This window comes from Micropterus salmoides, unplaced genomic scaffold (assembly GCF_014851395.1).
Source record: "Micropterus salmoides isolate LMB-PRFRI ecotype aquatic unplaced genomic scaffold, ASM1485139v1 Ms_hic_scaffold_7, whole genome shotgun sequence".
NCBI lineage: Eukaryota > Metazoa > Chordata > Actinopteri > Centrarchiformes > Centrarchidae > Micropterus > Micropterus salmoides.
Genome location: NW_024044459.1, coordinates 14,491,963 through 14,511,491, shown reverse-complemented (window position 1 = coordinate 14,511,491; position 19,529 = coordinate 14,491,963). Strand labels below are relative to the sequence as shown.

Genomic DNA, 19,529 nt, shown 5'->3' with positions numbered 1-19,529 from the left:
ACTTTTGTTGCCAGCAGTTTAGACATTAATGGCTGTGTGATGTGTTATTTTGAGGGGACAGCAAATTTATACAAGCTGTACACTCACTACTTTACATTGTAGCAAAGTGTCATTTCTTTAGTGCACATGAAAAGATATAGTCAAATATTTACAAAAATGTGAGGGGTGTACTCACTTTTGTGAGATACTGTATATTGGTGATCCACATGCAAACATTTGTTGAATTTGGACACTTTGAGTTGAGGTAAACTGTTATTTGGTTCTACTGTGTCTTGTGATAATAAAATTTCCAAACGGATTAGTGATGTAGGGGAAAAGGCACCAGCCCAGCACTGTTGAGCATCTTTGTTGGTGGGTAGCCAGTGAGGGATCATAAGCTTGTAGTGGCAATAGCAGCTTCTACAGTGGCTGTGTGTTCGGGGGATATTGGATGGAATGTGATGAAGATGTGCATGTGTTTATGTGTATTTGTGTTTTCCAGGGTGAGAGAGGTCTTTCAGGCCAAGTTGGTCCATCAGGAAAAAGAGGCTCTATTGGCGGGATGGGATTGCCAGGAAAACAAGGAGACCCCGGATCTAAAGGGCAACCAGTGAGCACTGATTTATTAAATAACTAAACATTAAAATTCCTTCATATGAGAAATCTTTGCTCGTTCAGTCATAAAGATTACCATCATTTCTCTTCTCTCCGTTTATCAGGGGGATACTGGTGAACAAGGATTTCCGGGGGTGTTGGGTCTGTTTGGACCAAAGGTCTGTGTTCCTGACAAGCTCCATTCATAACCAAAATGATGACCTCAGGTCAATCAAACCTATAAAGTTTTCCAGTCAGTATGGTCAGACCTATGATATTGCCCCGTAGCCTGTAAAATGAATGATTAATTTCTGTCTTTAACTCACTTTTTGAAAGTTTTTTTTGTGAAGTTTGAACATCTAAAATTGTCTAAAAAAATTGTCATTATATTGTCTTGGTTTGAAAGCTGTTAATATAACATGCCCCAGGATAACATGTGCTAAAACATCAGTCTTCTTTACTTACAGCACTGCTGCACCATAGATTATTGCCATCTGAAGAAACAGAGCAGGCTTTACTAGAGTCTCGCTCTTTATTTTAAAACCTTAGGAGTGATGTTGAATATTTTCCCACTGTGGGAGTTCAACAGGAGTGTGAAGCAGATGTGCTTTGTTGTTCAGTATCATTTATAATTGTTCTAACGCAGAAGCAGTGAGTAAGGATAATAAGAGTAAAGTCATCATAAAAGTGCAGAAACAAAGTCTTAAAAATCTCAAGTCCTGTAGTGATGTCGAATGGTTGTAATTATGTAATGGCAACAATTCAGACCTTATTCTACATATGAGGAGAGATTAAGCTCTATGCACTTTTTTTTGTTATGGTACTAATTTGATCGATTTAGCAAAAACACTGCAAACCATTTATTTTTACAGCTCCATTAAAGTAGATTAAAACTGGTAGCATTCCATATCATTAGGCATTTGGGTGGCTGTTAAGAAGTTGTATATGAAAAAGTTACTAACAAAACAGTTTTGTGTGGTGTTGCCTGTAGAGTAATATAGGAGCATTACACCATCTAAAAACATCTGTGACACCACTCACAAGTTTCTGAAGGGGCAGTTGCCACAGACACATTAAGCCAAGTGAGATTAGTTATTAAGAGGTGTAGTGTTAATATGATTGGTCAATATATAAAACAGTTGATGACTAGAAATCAGGGTTCAAGTTACGTGGGAGCCAGTGGGAGCTCAGCTCCCATAAGGATGATGTGAGCTCCAATGGAAGCAGTAAAATCATGCATCTGTGGGGGTCACTAATTCATTTATCAACAACCATTATTTTGAATCACAAATAATGTATTTTCCATTGTAATTAGTACCTACTATTATTTATATTAAACAAGATAAACAGACTTAAATGAACACACTTTCCTAATGAACTACGCTGCGCATCGCATGACTGACAGGATGGCTGCACTTCTCCACCATCAGCCACTATCGTGCGCACAGTTTTGACCGAACAGGTTGAGGCCGCGACCCGTGAAAATTAACTCAGTTGTATTGTAGCCTACTGTATTAGGCTACTCTGTATTGACTGCAGCTTATTTGTTTAGTATTATTGGCTTTTTGATGCATCCTCCAATTAGTGCAGCGCTACAAATGATAATTTGCTTGCTACTGTGTGCTGGCGACAAGCAGTGCGTAAAATAATAACACTTTAATATTACCATAAAGGGCGGAATTGCGGTCTCTCCTTGAGCAATAGTCTTTGATGGCATTTTTTAAAAAATGCAACACACACAGGAAATGGAGAACACACTCACAGTCGGAATTATTTAAAACAAATGGCAAATGGTGTACAGTACGTGAAACACCTCAGAAAACAAACAAATAATATATTTAAAATTTGGGGAGAAGTGCTGTCTCTTTGTCAACTTTATTTGGCAGTCCAAAGTTGTAATTTGACAGACTATCTATCAAATTATTGTATTGTTAACTTAGACTAAGAAGAAAATTGATCATAAACATAAAAATAGCATACTGTGATAATCAGTATTGGCGCATACACAGATCGGCCATAACATTATGACCACCTGCCTGATATTGTGTAGAACCCCCTTTTGCCGCCAAAACAGCCCTTATCTGTCAAGACTTGGACTCCACTAGACCTCCAAAGGTGTGTTGTGGTATCCGGCACCAAGACAATAGCAGCAGATCCTTTAATACCTGTAAGTTTCCAGGTAGGGCCTCCATGTATCGGACTTGTTTGTCCAGCATATCCCACAAATGCTTGATTGGATTGAGATCTGGGAAATGTGGAGGCCAACTCAACACCTTGAACTTGTTGTGTTCCTTAAACCGTTCCTGAACCACTTTTGCTTTGTAGCAGAGTGCATTATCCTGCTGAAAGAGGCAACTGCCATCAGGGATTACCGTTTCCATGACAAGGTGTACTTGGTCTGCAACAATGCTTAGGTAGATGGTACTTCAATTCAAATCAGTTTTATTTATATAGCGCCAAATCACAACAACAGTTATCTCACAGCGCTTTTCATAAATGAGCAGGTCTAGACCGTACTCTGTGATGTTATTTACAGAAGCCCAACAATTCCCACCAAGAGCAACCACTAGACAACAGAGGCAAGGAAAAACTTCCTTTTAAGAGGCAGAAACCTCGAGCAGAACCATGGCTCAGGGTGGGCGGCCATCTGCCTCGACCGGTTGGGGAGGAAAGAAGAGAGAGAGAGAGAGAGAGAGCAGGAGTGGAACAGAGAAAAAGAGAGGGATGGAAGGAGAGAGAGGGGAGGGAGGCAGCCTACACAATATACACACAGAGGTACAGACAGTAAAGGTGATGTTGCTATAGACTAAATGAAAAATGGTACAGATATTTATAGTAGTGTTAATGATAATAATTGTAATGCTAATGATTATAATAACAATAATAACAATAGGACTAGTAACAATAGTTGTTGTAGCAGTGGGTGTCAAGCAGGAACACGGGGGCAGCAGGTGACCCGCAACCACAGATCCAGACTCCACAGCTCCAGAGCCAGAAACACCTGCAGGAAGTGATAGGAGGAGAGGAGAGGGACGAGAAAGCACAAGACTACCGGAAAGGGGAGAAGTTGTGTTAGTAACATGCAATAATGGGATGAGGTTGCATACAGAGGGAGAGGAAGTAGAGGAGAGAGGAGCTCAGTGCATCATAGGAAATCCCCAGCAGTCTAGGCCTATAGCAGCATAACTAAGGGATGGTTCAGGACTCACCTGAGCCAGCCCTAACTATAAGTTTTATCAAAGAGGAAAGTCTTAAGCCTACTATTAAATGTGGAGATGGTGCCTCCTGAACCCAAACTGGAACCTGGTTCCACAGGAGAGGATCTTGATGAACGCTCTGGCTTCTAGTCTACTTTTGGAGACTCTAGGAACTACAAGTAACCCTGCATTCTGGGAGCGCAGTGCTCTGGTGGGGTAGTAAGGTACTATGAGCTCTTTAAGATAAGATGGTGCCTGACCATTAAGAGCTTTGTAGGTAAGAAGAATGATTTTAAATTCTATTCTGGATTTTACTGGAAGCCAATGCAAAGAAGCTAAAACAGGAGAAATGTGATCTCTTTTCCTGGTTCCTGTCAGAACACGTGCTGCAGCATTCTGGATCAGCTGAAGAGTCTTAATGGACTTTTTCGAGCAGCCTAATAATAAGGAATTACAGTAATCCAGCCTAGAAGTAACAAATGCATGGACTAGTTTTTCTGCATCATTTTTAGACAGGATGTTCCTGATTTTCGCAATATTACGTAGGTGAAAAATGGCGGTCCTTGAAATTTGCTTAATATGAGACTTAAACGACATGTCCTGATCAAAGATAACTCCAAGATTCCTCACAGTGGTGCTGGAGGCCAGGGCGATGCCATAAAGGGAAACTATATTTTTAGACAATGCGTCACGGAGGTGCTTAGGCCCCAGAACAATAACTTCAGTTTTATCTGAGTTTAACATTAGAAAATTACAGGTCATCCAGGTTTTAACATCCTGAAGGCACATTTGAAGTTTAGCTAACTGATGAGTTTCATCTGGCTTGATTGATAGATATAACTGAGTATCATCTGCATAACAATGAAAGTTTATGGAACATTTTCTGATAATACTGCCTAGAGGAAGCATATATAAAGTGAAGAGGATTGGTCCGAGGACAGATCCTTGTGGAACTCCATGACTAACTTTGGCATGCATGGAGGACTCATCGTTAACATGTACAAACTGAAATCGATCTGATAAATAGGACTTAAACCAGCTTAGAGCGGTTCCTTTAATGCCAATGAAATATTCCAGTCTCTGCAATAGGATCTGATGGTCAATGGTATCAAATGCAGCACTAAGATCTAATAAAACCAGTACAGAGACAAGTCCTTTGTCTGATGCAATAAGTTAGTAATTTTCACCAGTGCTGTCTGTGCTATGATGAGCTCTAAATCCTGACTGAAAATCCTCAAATAAACTATTGCTGTGTAGAAAGTCATACAGCTGTTTAGCAACTGCTTTCTCCAGGATCTTAGAGAGAAATGGAAGATTGGATATAGGTCTATAGTTGGCTAAAACATCCAGATCAAGTTTGGGCTTTTTCAGAAGAGGTTTAATTACAGCTACTTTAAAGTACTGTGGTACATAGCCTGTTGATAAAGATAGATTGATCATATCTAGTATAGAAGTGTTGACTAAGGGTAAAACATCTTTAGGCAACCTAGTCGGGATGGGGTCTAAGAGGCAGGTTGATGGTTTAGATGAAGAAATTATTGAAGTTAGTTGGTAAAGATTGAGGGAAGCAAAGCAGTCTAAACATATATCTGGTTCTACAGCTGTTTCTAAGGTTCCTGAGTTTAGAGATAAGTCGGTGCCAATTAAGGGCAGGTCATGGTGAATTTTGTTTCTAATAGTTAGAATTTTATCATTAAAGAAGCTCATGAAGTCGTAACTACTGAGAGCTATGGGAATACTTGGCTCAATAGAGCTGTGACTCTCTGTCAGCCTGGCTACAGTGCTGAAAAGAAACCTGGGGTTGTTCCTATTTTCCTCTATTAATGATGAGTAGTACGCTGCTCTGGCATTACGGAGGGCCTTCCTATAAGTTTTAAGACTATCTTGCCAAATTAAACGAGAATTTTCCAGTTTGGTGGAACGCTATTTCCTCTCAAGTTTCCGCGATATTTGCTTTAATTTGCGAGTTTCAGTATTATACCATGGAGCGAACCGTCTTTGTTTTATTATTTTCTTTTTTAGAGGGGCTACAGAGCCGAGTGTCATTCGCAGCGAGCCTGCAGCACTATCAACAAGATGATCGATTTGGGAGGGACTGAAATTAGCATAGGAGTCCTCCGTTACTTTGTGATCTGATAATGAATTTAGAGCTGATGGAATCGCATCCTTAAATTTAGCTACAGCACTATCAGACAGACATCCTGTATAGAAATTGCCCAATGGCGTGTAGTTCAGCAATACAAACTCAAAAGTTATCAAACAGTGGTCAGATAAAGAGAGATTCTGTGGGAACACTATTAAATGTTCAATTTCAATACCATATACCAAAACAAGGTCGAGGGTGTGGTTAAAACAGTGAGTCGGTTGATGAGCCAATGGAATCTAACAGAGAGATAAACGCAGTATTAAAGCTGTCATTCTCAACGTCCACATGAATATTAAAATCCCCTACAATAATAACTTTGTCCGTTTTAAGGACTAAAGTTGACAAAAACTCAATTCAAAACTCAAAACAAATTCAGATAAGAATTCAGAGTACGGGCCAGGTGCTCGGTACACTATAACGAAGAGAATTGGTTGCAGTGATTTCGAACTTGGGTGCAAAAGACTAAGAACAAGGCTTTCAAATGAGTTATAATTTAGTTTAGGTTTAGAGCTGATTAGTAGGCTAGAGTCGAAGATAGCTGCAACTCCACCTCCTCGGCCTGTACCTCGAGGAATGTGAGTATTAATATGACTGGGAGGGGTGGATTCATTTAGGCTAACATATTCTCCGTCACCCAGCCAGGTTTCAGTAAGACAAAATAAATCAATATCATAATCTGATATTAGTTCATTTACTAGTACACCTTTAGAAGAGAGAGATCTGATGTTTAAGAGTCCACATTTAATTTTCCTATTAGTTTGCACTATTGCTCTTGTGGTTTTCATTTTTTATGAGGTTTTTATGCACAGCTCCTCTTCTGTTTACCTTTGATTTAAATAATTTCGATGGTCGGGGGGCAGACACAGTCACTATAGGATTTTCACTAAGTAACTCCTGAAATGGAGGAGCAGAGAAGTGTGTTACACTGCGACTTACTATGTCCTAGCAGCCATTAGAAGAACTGCAGCTTAAGGCATTTCAGCTGTTTTAGCATGAACGTAAAGTAGATCCAAGAGATATTTGTCAATGTAACAAATCCAACTTATTGCCAATAGGTCAATAAAGGTCACTTAACATTACTTAATACTGCTTTAACCTTTAAATGACCATACCTTATCCACCATGATAAAAAAGAAATATTTGTCTTTCTAGGGTCCCCCAGGAGACTTTGGCTCAGCAGGGATACAGGGACCAAAAGGGCCTCGTGGTTTGATGGTAAGATGAAGATAAATGGTTGTTTGGTAACTCTGTGCAGTAGTTCAGTAATGCCAGTGCACTGAACTCTCACAAACTGCACACTTCCCGTGAAAAATAAGCAGTGCTCCATGAGATGCTCCATCATGTGTCCTCAGTCAGTAACATGCCTCTGCTTCCCAGGGTATGGAGGGAGCTTTGGGCCCCGTTGGCATCATTGGCCCCAGCGGTCATCCTGTATGTACCTCATATCTCATCCTATCTGCCAAGCTTTATGTGACTTCTCGCTGTTTTTTGGCAGTGATGGAGTGATCCTCTGTCTCCTTTCTCTCCATCAGGGACCCCAGGGTGACAAAGGAAGTCGGGGGGAGACGGTGCGTGGCGCTCTTTTGATGAATCCTTTTCCGTCTGTACTGTGAGCACAGAATAGGATACTTAGTATGGAGACAGCTCACCACTCAGCCTCCTTTGGCCCTCAGCACTTTTCATTTCCTATTGTGCTCCAATGTTTGTTGTTACACTCCCAGTGACACTTAGCTGCTGTGAAATTCCTGTCAGGGTGATAAATATATGAGGTTTGTTGAGCACTCATACACAGGCATAATTCACAATTCACTCCTAAAACGGCAACATTCATGTAAGGATTTGCTGCGAAGAAAGAGTTCTGAGTGTAGGCACACGAAGAAGCAAGAGGGCAATTCAACATCCAGTAGATAAAGACTGTCTATTGAAATGGTAGCACAAAGACTGCATTACACTGCACTTGATAGCATAATATCTGGTCTGCTCTCATACTCAATCTCTTATTGTGGGGTTGTCCACTTATGAAAATTGATTTCTTTTTTCTTTCATCTACACCAGGGGTTGCATGGACCAAGGGTAAGTAATTATTCACTTCTGTAACCTAATCATTATTCTTTGCACAGGCCAGTGGTGTGCTCAGTACTAGCAGAAATGAATGAACTACTTCTTCTTACATCTTCTATAAAGGCCAAACTCTAAATAATTTAGAGGCTAATGTGGTGATGCAATTTTTTTCAGGGCTCTCCTGGCCCTCGTGGACCACCTGGACCACCAGTAAGTTTTTCATTTTGTACATCTTACATACCATAATTTTTTTTTAATTCAGCCTAGATTGAACATTAAAACAAAAAGATCCCCAATCACCAATTCACTCACTCCAGAAATGCGCATTGGAATTAGATACTTCAAGGCAAATGTCAAAATTATCAGTATTATCTGGAGTGTCATGAGTGTATGGATGAGTGTAAAATGTAGTGAGTGTAAAAGAAAAAGATACATAATAAGTCGAAAATCAAGAGCTGGTGTGTCCCAGGGGTGGTGCATGGTGCTGTGGGAAACAAAAGAGAGTTGGCAGCCATCTTAAATACATCTCAGCCAGGCTGAACAGGCGAGCCACATCTCCTGATGACCCTGGCCTTGGCTCCGCTAACAGACAGCCTGGAACTCTCAAACACCAAACAAGCACAACACAACAGACAACCACAGGGTCATCCCAACTTACTTTCCAGAAATGTGCATTGGAATTTGATACTTCTCAGATCAAGGAGACTGGTGCACACTCTTTATGCGTCAAAATATCTGTTCCTCTCGAAAAATGTCACTTGTTTCCAAATCTTTTTCTTTCTTTTTTTTTTGCATTTTAAGACGTTTCATGAAAAAAGTACCAGTATTCAGACAGATCACTCCACTAGTATCAAGATACTGACTTGATCCAGAAGCTTGTCAAAAATAATTATTAGAATTAGCTGAGTGTTGATCCTGAAAATGGTCTCTGTGGATCTGCTGACACCTGAGGTTGTCACACTTAGTGTGTTTTCCTAATTCAGACCCCAAAGTTGCATAGAAGAGCCTGCTGGAAAATCATTTGCAGAAGACATCATTTGTGCATCTACACCCAAACTAAACTGTGAGCATATCAAGTGTGTTATTTAGAGACTAATGTAGCTTGCTTTATACGTGCTTGTTTTATTTTTTAGCCAGCAGCCCTTCTTTTCTGCATTCGACACACCTCATTTCCTCCTCGATTCCAGTTCAATTTTATTTATATAGTGAGTTCTTAACAGAAGTTATCTCATTGCGCTTTTCATATAGAGCAGGCCTAGCCTGTACCCACCAACAGTGGAGATTGGGATTTAAAGAAGTGCTTTTTGAACACAAATACACTAAGTGGCTGTTACTATCAACAAGAAAAATACGACAAAAGTGTTATAAAGGTTTCTCTCTTTGATTTTCAGGGTCTTCATAGTTCAGCCCTCTCACTTGTAAGTTGGTTTCTCTTTATTGTCAATTCATGGTTACATGTTATAGTACAAACAAGAAGTAAAAGTGACCATGGTTGTGGTTACCTTATTGCCTTTCTGTCTTCTTTGGTAGAGAAATGAGGCTCTTGGCGCCGCCTTTCAGGTCATCATCAATTCCCATGGCGCACTAAGGCCAGAGGTTAGTTTTGAAACTCTGCTCACTGCAAGGAATCGCTGTTGTTTGATTACTGGGGTCTTAATGGTTTGTAGGCTGTATAAACTTGAACAAGTTAGAGATCCAACTAAAGTCTGTCAAAAATGTTACCTGATCTAATAAAGGATAAAAAATGAATACAGACTACATTTTAGAAAAATCAACATTTATGTCCAAAGCAGAATTATCAAAGCATGGACCTGCCCATGTTGGACCAGAGTACAGAGATATTCAAGACCTTGCAGCATCTCAGCACTCTGATCCAGAGCCTTAAGAACCCGCTGGGAACCCGGGATAACCCTGCACGAATCTGCCGAGACCTTTACAACTGTGAACAGAGGATGCACGATGGTGAGGAGAAATTTAAACTCCCTTCGACATTTCGGTGCACATGTTCATTCTGTCCTTATTAATTAAGAACCATTTTTTCCCCTTATCTGCTACCCTTCAACAGGCACTTACTGGATCGACCCTAACCTCGGCTGTGCTGCTGACACTATTGAGGTGATGTGCAACTTCACCGGTGGAGGACAGACTTGCCTGAAACCGATCACAGTATCCAAGGTTCGGATCACTTCTGTATTTAGACATTTCCTTCAGCGAGAACAATCATCCAGTAAAATGTAAACTCATATCACTTAGATGCAGACAAGATCACTTTGGGAGCTCATTATGCAAAAACTGGATGAACAGCAAGTCCATGATTGCTTGTTTGCACGTGGAGAATGTTCTCTGTTCTTTCTCAAGACGTAGAGAAGCTTAGAGTCATGTTCTTTTTTGAGATAAATTAGGGTGCACAGCTCTTCATTTTCTGGCTCTATCCTATAAACTGTAGCTCTTTTCTTGATGGATAATTCTCGCAATGAATCTTAAGGCTTCCCATTTGGTCTTGTTGGCCAAGTCATCATCAAAGGCACGCTCAGTTGGCAAGTAAACCTCTAGAATCTTAGACTCTTCTTTCATTCCTTTGTGCTGACTTATACTTCAGCCATGAGGTACAGCACACAGAAACACAAGTACATGTAATCAGTGCATTAACTGTAAAAGAAATACGGGGGACAGACAATCATAATTAAAATCATACTTAATAACAGAACTGGATTCCGTAATCAACTCCCAAATGAATTGTGATCAAGTAGGGCTGGACGATATGACCTAACATTTTAATCACGATTAATTGAACATTTTACCTCAATTACGATTAATGAACATGAAAAATGCTTAACTATTAAAGATGGGATATTTTTTTCAATTTCCAAATGTCAAAAATCAATCTTCTAAATGTTAACTGAAAAAATACGGTTGATGCAAAGCAGTGCCAATCTGTGCACATACCAGTGACATGTTTCGCCTATATTCGGCACAATGCCACTGCTAAATGAATGATGGCGGCCACACAATCATTAATGTCAATGCGCAACTAATGATTTATACTTGCACACTATGTGAGCATGGTAACACTCAATGCTTGGCTAGCTTCCTCTCCTCATTCTTCAAGAGATATCTAAGTGACAGGTGCTGTTGTAAGAGTAGCAAAACTAGGTATTTTAAGGGCAGTGCAATGTGTGTGCGTAGTGAGTGTGTGGGTGAGTGTGCACCAGAGATGGGGACTCGAGTTAGACACTCGGACTCGAGTGCAACTTATGTTGCACGCACAGTGACTTCAGACTCGACTTGAGACTCGTCCTCAAAAGACTTCAGACTCGACTCGGACTCGAGGTGCTGGACTCGTGAACACTGTTTATTTTTTAGGACAAGTCTGATGAGCTTGCCGTTATTCCCCTCCCTCCGTTACCTATAACCTGCCTATGTAACACGTAACATCTGCTGTGCGCGGCGGCACGTGAGAGAGGACAACAAACGCCAGCAGCTGCTCCGCCATTCATCATAAACTTTGGCTATAAAACTTCATACAAGACCCAAACAAAGAAGCGCTGAATGCAAATATTTGGTGAGTGAACATGTTTAGCTCAGCATTGGCCATCTAACGTTTGCTTCTTGCTTCAGCTACGACCTACGAGAGGTTTACTTCGACTGTCGTTCGTTATGAAAAGATGAATGAGAGTTTGTTTACTTGCCAAACTTGTGGTGGTCGATTATTGTAATGATTTACGTCCCGCTGGCTGCCATCATGTTAATTATTGCCGTTGGCTGGAAAGAGGTTACAGGTTTATTGTTGATCATGTAGCTTTATAGTTTTATTTAGTTATAGTCTAACATTGCACTGGTTTGAGAGTCTGCAGGGTGGTTTGACTTACAGTAGTTTATAAGCTGTCATTAACTGCATTGCACATTACATGGTTGTGCTCTGTAAATGAAAAACAGGTTAACAGTATTCCTTATAGCTATGAAGTTTTATTAGCAACCTGGATTGAACGCAGCAGGTGATACAACATTCGCAATAACCACAAGAGACTTGAGACTTGACTTGGACTCTAGCTCAAAGACTTGTGAGCATCTCTTGTGTGTACAACATGCAGTAGCATGTTTTTAAGGGGAAAGTAGGGGTAAACCAGGGCAAAAGTAACACGGGACGAAAGTAACAAGGCGCTTTTCTCAGAGCCCTGACTGCATTTGCAGTCCAAGCTGTGACAGCACCTTCAGCACGAAACCCTTGATGGAGCTGCCAAATATCGCATGATGTCATCGTTTCCTGCGGCCGTCTTCGGAAAACTGTTTTCGAGCACTGCAAGTAAATTTCTGAAGAGCGACTCTTTTTCGAATTACAAGTTGTGTCTCTCGTTTCATGTGTCACAGTAATGATTAATCTACAGGTCATTTATTGCTTTAACACACCCTGAAGTTTGCTGTCAGAGTTTTTCAGTATAAAAATAAATCGTGTTTAGATGTCAATGTAAATATGTAATGTTACTTTCGTCCTGCTACACCTGACCACAAGTGTTTCTTTTGTCCCGCTGCTAATGTGGTGACTTTCTCTGTGTGTTGCAGCATTTATTAAAACATGTTTGTCATATTATACCAACAGAATATGCCAATAGCGTGGGTTCAGAAAGACAGAGGTCTGAATCAGCCAGATGTTTGAGAAGGCGTTTCTGGACATCTCTATTAGAAACATTAGTTTCAGGTCAGCTGATAAAGTGGCATGGCATATGCCCTGCGCTTTGTTCAGATAATGTGGGAGGGCAGAGATAATTGGGGAGAAGACTAGACCATATGTACAGATAACATTATTAAGTCTTCTCCTTGGACTAGGAGAGGAAGCTGTATGCTTATATTAAGAAAGCAGCTGACATCTATTTTGGCCTGTCTCCTAAGGAGGTCAGTGTAGTAGGTGTCAGTAAAAAGCACTCAAAATGCAGATCACTCATACTGTTCTTACTAAAACAAATTTAAATTCATTTCAAAATGTTAAATTTGTATAGGCCTATTCTGTAAATAGCTTTTTAATTTTTATCTTAATTTTATTGTTTATTTTCATTTTTGCCTTATCTTTCTAAATTATGTTTAAAGTGAAATTATACAGAAGTCGTTCTACATTTGTACAAAGTACCACCTGATATTGATACACCACACCTGTGAGTTAGTGACCACAGCAAAAATATATCTCTGTCTGAAACAACATCTTTTCAAATCAGGTTTTTCTGAAAAACGGTACTTTCTCCCCCGCTCTCCCCTACATGAACACTCACAGTGGGGAAAGTATTAACAGGATTAAAAAAATTAACTAACTTACATGGGAAAATTATGCTGGTTAGAGGTTTTGAATTTCGGTTTTGATTGCTTTTCAATTAATCGTCCAGCGCTATGCTCAAGTTCTTCTATTACAGAGACTAATACACCAACAGTTGTCATGTCCAGCTCTTAATGTTTGCATCAGAAATGTTTGTGAAGAAACTGTCATTAAAATAGGCCTATTTTCTAAATTATAATTATTTGAGAAATACAAATTCTTCATCCACTCAAATGTATCAATCAAAAATACATTTGCTTTATAGTTGGAGATAGGAGTGGGTCGTATTCAGATGAACTTCGTCCACCTTTTGAGCACTGAGGCAGTGCAGCACATCACTATTCACTGCCTCAACACACCGGTGTGGGCAGCAGGACCCTCCTTGCAACCTTCATCCTGGGCTGTGAGCTTCAAGGCCTGGACGGGGGAGAAGATTCAAGCAGGCGACCTCCTGGAGCCGCTCATACCCAGAGACGACTGCTGGGTATGCACGGTTTCTATTTATTTTTATTTTTTGCTGGCATAGGTTCACAGTAGAACTTCAAAGAAAGTTTATGCAAAACTCAACCCTTTGGTCCTAAACGTATTTTGGGAAAGATGATCTGAAGATCGACACCACCCTTGTGTCTGTGTGAGACAACTCCACAGGGCACCTGTGTTAAAACTATTGGTTTGCCAGACATAGAGACTTTGTGGAGCATGCAACGCACTGTAAAAACAGGCTAACTGTTCTTTAATGGCCTTCTTGTGCTACCTCCATACATCCCCCATTTTTTTTTATGTTTGTTTATGCAGATAGTTTGTTTCACTTGTCCAGGTTTTGAAACATATGTTTCTAATACTTCTGCCTGCAACTCAATACATTGTAGATGACTGGAATTTAGTTTGACGAGCACACTGCAGCGTCCTTGTTACCTTGTCTAATCCACAGACCTCAATGTCAACGTGTTTGGTAGAAAGTAGTTTCAAACAGAGAAGTTACACAATAGTCTGTTCAGAGTGACTGGGACATTGTTTGTGGAAAGACAAGTCACTGATTAATTTTTTAAATGTAAAACAAATCATATTCCATATTAGCCTCCATTGTATTCAAAACCAGCGCCAAACATCAAAACTGTCTGCGGAGCTAGATTCCACAAGAGGTAAGTGAGAGAATGGACCCTTTGATTTTATTTTGTCTTTCACATTATGGGACATAATGTAACTTTTACTTTCAGATCAAAGATGGCCGCTGGCATCAGACCCACTTCATCTTCCAGTCCCAGGACCCGAACTTACTCCCCATAGTGGATGTGTACAACCTACATTCCACAGAACCTGGCGCCCACTATCACCTCGAGGTTGGACCCGTGTGTTTCTTATAGGGCCTTGTGGAGGGAGCCGGGAATACTCTACTAAAAGGTAGTGACTGCATGGTGGAGGGTGGACGGGGGAGACTAATGCTTCTGTGGTTTCCAGAACAAGAGACCCCCATTTTTTCTGGACAAAACATGCTTGGACTGCAGAAACAGGAGGGGGCACCAGAGAAAGGAGGCCCATTGAAAATGCAGAGACTTCTAGCACTAATCAGCCTATGGAAAACAATAATAATAAGCTTCTTTTTCAGAGACTTGTTTGTGTGATACAAGACCTGAAGGCCCCTTTTTGGAAGGAAGTAATATGAACGTCTTGTTCTGTCAAGTCTCGGACCATGTTGTATCATAGTTTCTTCACGGTCTGATACCTAATTTAGCAAAAACCTAAAACGTTTTTTTTAAAAGAGATCTGTACAGAAATATAGAATATGTTACATCTGCAATAATTCCTATTTTAATGTTTTATTATTTATACATGTATATGTACTGTATATTGTAACATAATGTGCAATAGTTATTGTTTCACAGCCTTTAGGCATATACAGTATCACCATCATATCACTCATTCAGGTATACAGCGTGCCACAGACACACAAGCATTCTGTCTCCAGGCAAGTCTCCGTGAGCCTCTAACTGTCCTGTGCTGAGAGACCCCGCGTTTATACAGATATCTTCACACAAACAACTGCTGTGTGGTACTTTCCATGTTAAAAATGGACCGAAGCTTTCCACAGTGTGAACCGAGAAAAGTGTGTCGAGATGCTACCTCGTACTGTACCTCTCATCTCACAGCCGTTACGTGATATGATCTGGGATGAAACAGAGGTGACACCTGGTGCTGCAACAGTTGACACTCGTGTTATAAACTCTTGTCAGCAAAGCAATGTCTGTTCTTATGAAAAAGGGAAGTAAACTATATATGCAGGCCAAATTCATTAAATTATATTTTCATGGTAGTATTTTAACGTTTTCAATATCTGACACTGAGTCTGACACTATAAATTAAGTTTTTTTTTCTAAATGTAAATGTCTATAATTATGCAACCTTTATTATCTACAGTGGATTCTATTTAATTTTTATTTAAATTCTGATTAGCTTTCAAGTTCAAAGCCAGGTCAACGTCACATCTTATAATATTTTTGGTAATTTGGAGCTTTAAGGATTCTACAGTCTGTTTTTTCTTCTTCTTTAAGCTGTCTTGTCTTGTATTTTAGGACATTACAACCCCCGCGCTTTCTTCCCTGTTCATGGATTTGTCACTCAAGGTGCAGCAAGGTTGGTCTTGCCAATCTATAAACTCAGAGGATTTCTTACAATACACAACATTAAACTACCACGGTACATGAGCTTACAGTGTTTGGTCTGTACTGACATTTTATGCTGCGTAAATGAAGTCTAATGACTCAACAAGTAATTCAATAAAAGTCTGAAACCTTTGTTGCTTTCATGTTTTTTTTTTAAACTTCATAGCAAAGTCAGAGAAAAATGCATTTAAACTGCCTGCTTGTGGTGGCACATTTTAGCTTACTTCTAGTAATTCCACAACTGTCAGAGCCTGACAGCTACTGCCACTGTAAACATGGAAAAAATTGTGTCCTTGAAGTAATGGCTTCTTTTTCTTCTTAACACCCCTCGATTAGTTTTAACTGCAGCCTTATTTGATATAAAACACAGGCAGACTTAGAGGTACAAATCACTATATTAACAGACTGGAAATTTAATCTTAACATACATGATCTTATCTTGGGCACATGGCATGGCGGCCCCCATCAATGGGTAGGTTGACTCCCGTAATGAAGCTGGCGGCATCGGACGCCAGGAAGGCGATGCTGTGGGCCACTTCCTCCACCTCCCCTGGTCGACCGAGAGCATGGGTCTGCTTGCATTTTGCAAGAAACTGGTGGTGAAAATGATTGACAGAATGAGGATGTACATGTATTTACTTAAAAGATATTTTTTTGGGTATTGAGGCCTTTATTTAATGGTAGACAGAAACATTTAGGGGGGGGGTTGGTATGTGATGACTTACAGAACATGCCAGGCGAAAACTGAACAAAAAAGATGTATAAGGCTACTTTCAATCACCAATACATGGTTCAAAGTGCTACTTAAATGCATTGCTGTCTTCTGTGCTATTAGATGCCAGGATATGAAAGATGGAAAAAGAGAGTCCACCAGTTGTGTACAGAACCTCCTCAGTTTTAGTGGCAACATACAGTACTGACATGCATTACCTCGGCATACTGGTCATCGTTTAGTCCTGCTCTCTTGTGGACATCAGTGATGATCACGCCAGGGCTGAAGAGATGCAGCCGGAGCAACGATACAAAATATGGTACATCACAAATAGTCATTTCCAACAGAAACAACTGATAGTAATTGTTTTAAATGAGACATTCATAGGGTCTGCATTAACTTATTGTGTGTATCCAAAATATGACTGAGATCAATTACTGAACACAATAAAAAAGGTATTCATTTGTCATTAAAACACTTACCAGACAGAGTTCACTCTGACTTGCTTACATGCCAGTTCTGAAAAAGAAGAGTCCCGTTCTTCATATTGTGAACTTCTACACTGCTGATCATACAGCATAAAGACAAAAATGGCTCACTCACCAAGTGCTATGCAACGTGTGAACTGATCAATGGCGGACTTGGACATGCAATAAGCCAGCACGCCAGGGAACTACAGAGAGAAAACTGTGCATCACAACTCTTAAAAGACACAAAGACATATAGTGGAAAATATGTGGCTAGCCGCTAAATACCCACTGATCTCTGTCCATTGACACTGGACACATTGACGATGGAGCCTTTGGACTTGATCAGGTGGGGCACACAGAGTTGAGTCAGGTGGTACACAGATCTGGAATATGAAACAAAGGTTAGGGGACGTGCCAACTGTAATTACTGGAAATATAACACTAAAAATCAAGTTGGGGAGTAAGTACTACTGGTCTTGTGTCTTCTCAAGGCTGTAAAGGACAATTACATCGGAACATCTGTGATGGGGTTCACCAGCACGATAACAGCAGTATCACACCTACAGCATTTACATTTAGATTGGCTGGCTGGTGAATAGTGCAATTGATCTTTTTTTCCCCCCGGTGGATTTATGATAGCGGGGCCTGATGTCCTTTATAGTGACATCTGTGGGTGAGCACAACATCATTTTCACATCTGAACTGGAATTCTCTATTAACGTTCACATGTGTTTGCGGCTCAAATGTAAAATAAAAATGTAACCGTGAATGCAATAGCCTCTCCTATGTGATTGGAAGAACTACACAACTACCAATTCCACTTCAACTGGACACCATGTCTTTGAAAATCAGTCTATATGAGTGACTTGCAGTCTTGCCTCTACACATACATGCAGACATGTATAGTGTAACCATACAGTGTTAAAATAGTCACAACTTCATTCAGTTGAGCATACACATACTGTGCATCCAGTAAGATTCACACAACAGCAGACACTACTCCTTTTTTTGTAAAATGGTCTTTTCTTCATTTTCACCCAATTACTTTTCCATTAACTTGCCACTCAAAATATTTATTAACATAATCTTAAAATACAATTGCCATTTTCAGTTTTTATCCAGATGCTGTTTACTAAAATGTTTTGAATATATTTATAAGTCCTTTTTAATTCATCTCACATCACTTCAAAGCCAAACATTTAAGAGCATCTCATCTGGCTCCCAGCTGCTGTACACTGTGCACTCAGCAATGTCTCTATGGTGTTGAAATCCTACCTGACATTGATGTTCATGACCTTGTCATACTGAGCCAGGTCTGTTGTCTCGATGCTGCCCATGGCCAAGATACCAGCACTGTTAACCAGCACGTCCAGCCGGCCGAAGTGAGCGATAGTTTGCTCCACTGTCTTCTTCACCGTCTCCTCGTCTGTAAGGTCTCCGGGAACAAGCAACGGCTGGACATGGAGACATTCATTATGTTCTGACTTAAAAGGCATTTTTGCGCAGCTTTCCAAAACATACACAATACAGAAGAAATCACTTTGTTAAAGACTGCAATGTTGGGGTGATACAGTAGCCAATAAATGTATTTGAATGTGCTAGAAAAAAATGTCTGCTTTATATAGTCTACATATATACAGTGTTTACCCTGAGGCACAGTGTTCCTAAATACACCTACATTTAAAAACATGTTAACAATATGCTTTGTGCTCATCTCACAACGCATTAGGGCACCTGTCAACTCGATGTGTCAGGCTCTGGTCATTTTAGGTTAACGTATTTAAACAACTGACACACAGCTAACAGGATGTCACGGCCAAACTCCATTCAAAAAAACACATTAATAGTGAAAACAGCGATACGTGCACAGCGTCAACATGTCGGCACTCCAGTTAAACATTATCTAAATCACATAGTGTCCCGCTCAGTATGACAGTTACCTCGGCAGCTCCACAGTCGGTGCACTCTTTGGCTATTTTCTTGAGGTTTTCCACGTCTCGGCCGTTCAGCGCCAGCAGGGCTCCGAGTTTGGCGAACAGGACGCTCGTGCCTGCACCGATGCCCGAGCTGGCACCCGTTATCAGGGTCACTTTCGCCTTAAGTGAAGACACCTAAAATACACATACATACGTGTCTATGAAAAGGCCACACAGGACCTTCCCATAAAGTGTCAACATCTTCATACTATACAGAAAGTATAAAACTGGTGAACCACGTGGAAAAAGGTAAACTTACTTTAAATGCATCGTCTGTGGCCATAATTTCTGTGCATGTACTTTGCATAAACTTACTAGATCCAGTGCGATATGCTTCGTCTACTAGTGATGACGCAGTATGAAGCGCCGGCAGCTGACCGAGCGACTTGTAGTTCATTTACGGCTACAACACTGCTCCTTTCCTACGCCTTC

General features: G+C 40.4%; 2 protein-coding genes across 3 annotated transcripts in view; one reads left to right on the top strand and one right to left on the bottom strand.

The window, feature by feature from the left end:
• The window catches only part of col27a1b (collagen, type XXVII, alpha 1b), a 78,551-nt gene extending 62,480 nt beyond the window's left edge, over positions 1–16,071 (top strand). The window contains exons 49-61 of one of the 2 annotated variants that reach the window (XM_038702851.1): positions 482–589; positions 699–752; positions 7,069–7,131; positions 7,294–7,347; positions 7,449–7,484; positions 7,972–7,989; positions 8,152–8,187; positions 9,369–9,395; positions 9,508–9,573; positions 9,771–9,939; positions 10,043–10,152; positions 13,545–13,763; positions 14,497–16,071. In XM_038702851.1, coding sequence (XP_038558779.1) covers positions 482–589; positions 699–752; positions 7,069–7,131; positions 7,294–7,347; positions 7,449–7,484; positions 7,972–7,989; positions 8,152–8,187; positions 9,369–9,395; positions 9,508–9,573; positions 9,771–9,939; positions 10,043–10,152; positions 13,545–13,763; positions 14,497–14,643 — 1,107 coding nt within the window. In that variant the 3' untranslated portion in view covers positions 14,644–16,071. Of the gene's footprint in view, positions 1–481; positions 590–698; positions 753–7,068; positions 7,132–7,293; positions 7,348–7,448; positions 7,485–7,971; positions 7,990–8,151; positions 8,188–9,368; positions 9,396–9,507; positions 9,574–9,767; positions 9,940–10,042; positions 10,153–13,544; positions 13,764–14,496 lie in introns of both variants that reach the window. The other variant, XM_038702850.1, reaches the window with a different exon arrangement.
• Positions 16,072–16,073: 2 nt separating this feature from the next.
• zgc:101858 (uncharacterized protein LOC449555 homolog) lies at positions 16,074–19,477 on the bottom strand. Its single transcript, XM_038702852.1, has 8 exons — positions 19,357–19,477; positions 19,062–19,232; positions 18,397–18,575; positions 17,411–17,504; positions 17,255–17,324; positions 17,134–17,170; positions 16,870–16,933; positions 16,074–16,532 (listed from the first exon to the last, which is right to left on the bottom strand). Exons 1-8 carry the CDS (start codon positions 19,402–19,404, stop codon positions 16,374–16,376), a joined length of 822 nt encoding a protein of 273 aa, XP_038558780.1. The 5' UTR covers positions 19,405–19,477; the 3' UTR covers positions 16,074–16,373.
• Between the last annotated feature and the right edge of the window lie 52 nt (positions 19,478–19,529).

Excerpts from the sequence above, each read along its gene's own strand:
- zgc:101858 (XM_038702852.1), bottom strand. The coding sequence starts at position 19,404 with ATGCAAAGTACATGCACAGAAATTATGGCCACAGACGATGCATTTAAA. Across the intron at positions 18,576-19,061 it reads CCGACTGTGGAGCTGCCGAG|CCGTTGCTTGTTCCCGGAGA; the intron begins GTAACTGTCATA and ends CTCCATGTCCAG. Across the intron at positions 16,533-16,869 it reads ACGATGACCAGTATGCCGAG|TTTCTTGCAAAATGCAAGCA; the intron begins GTAATGCATGTC and ends TTTCACCACCAG.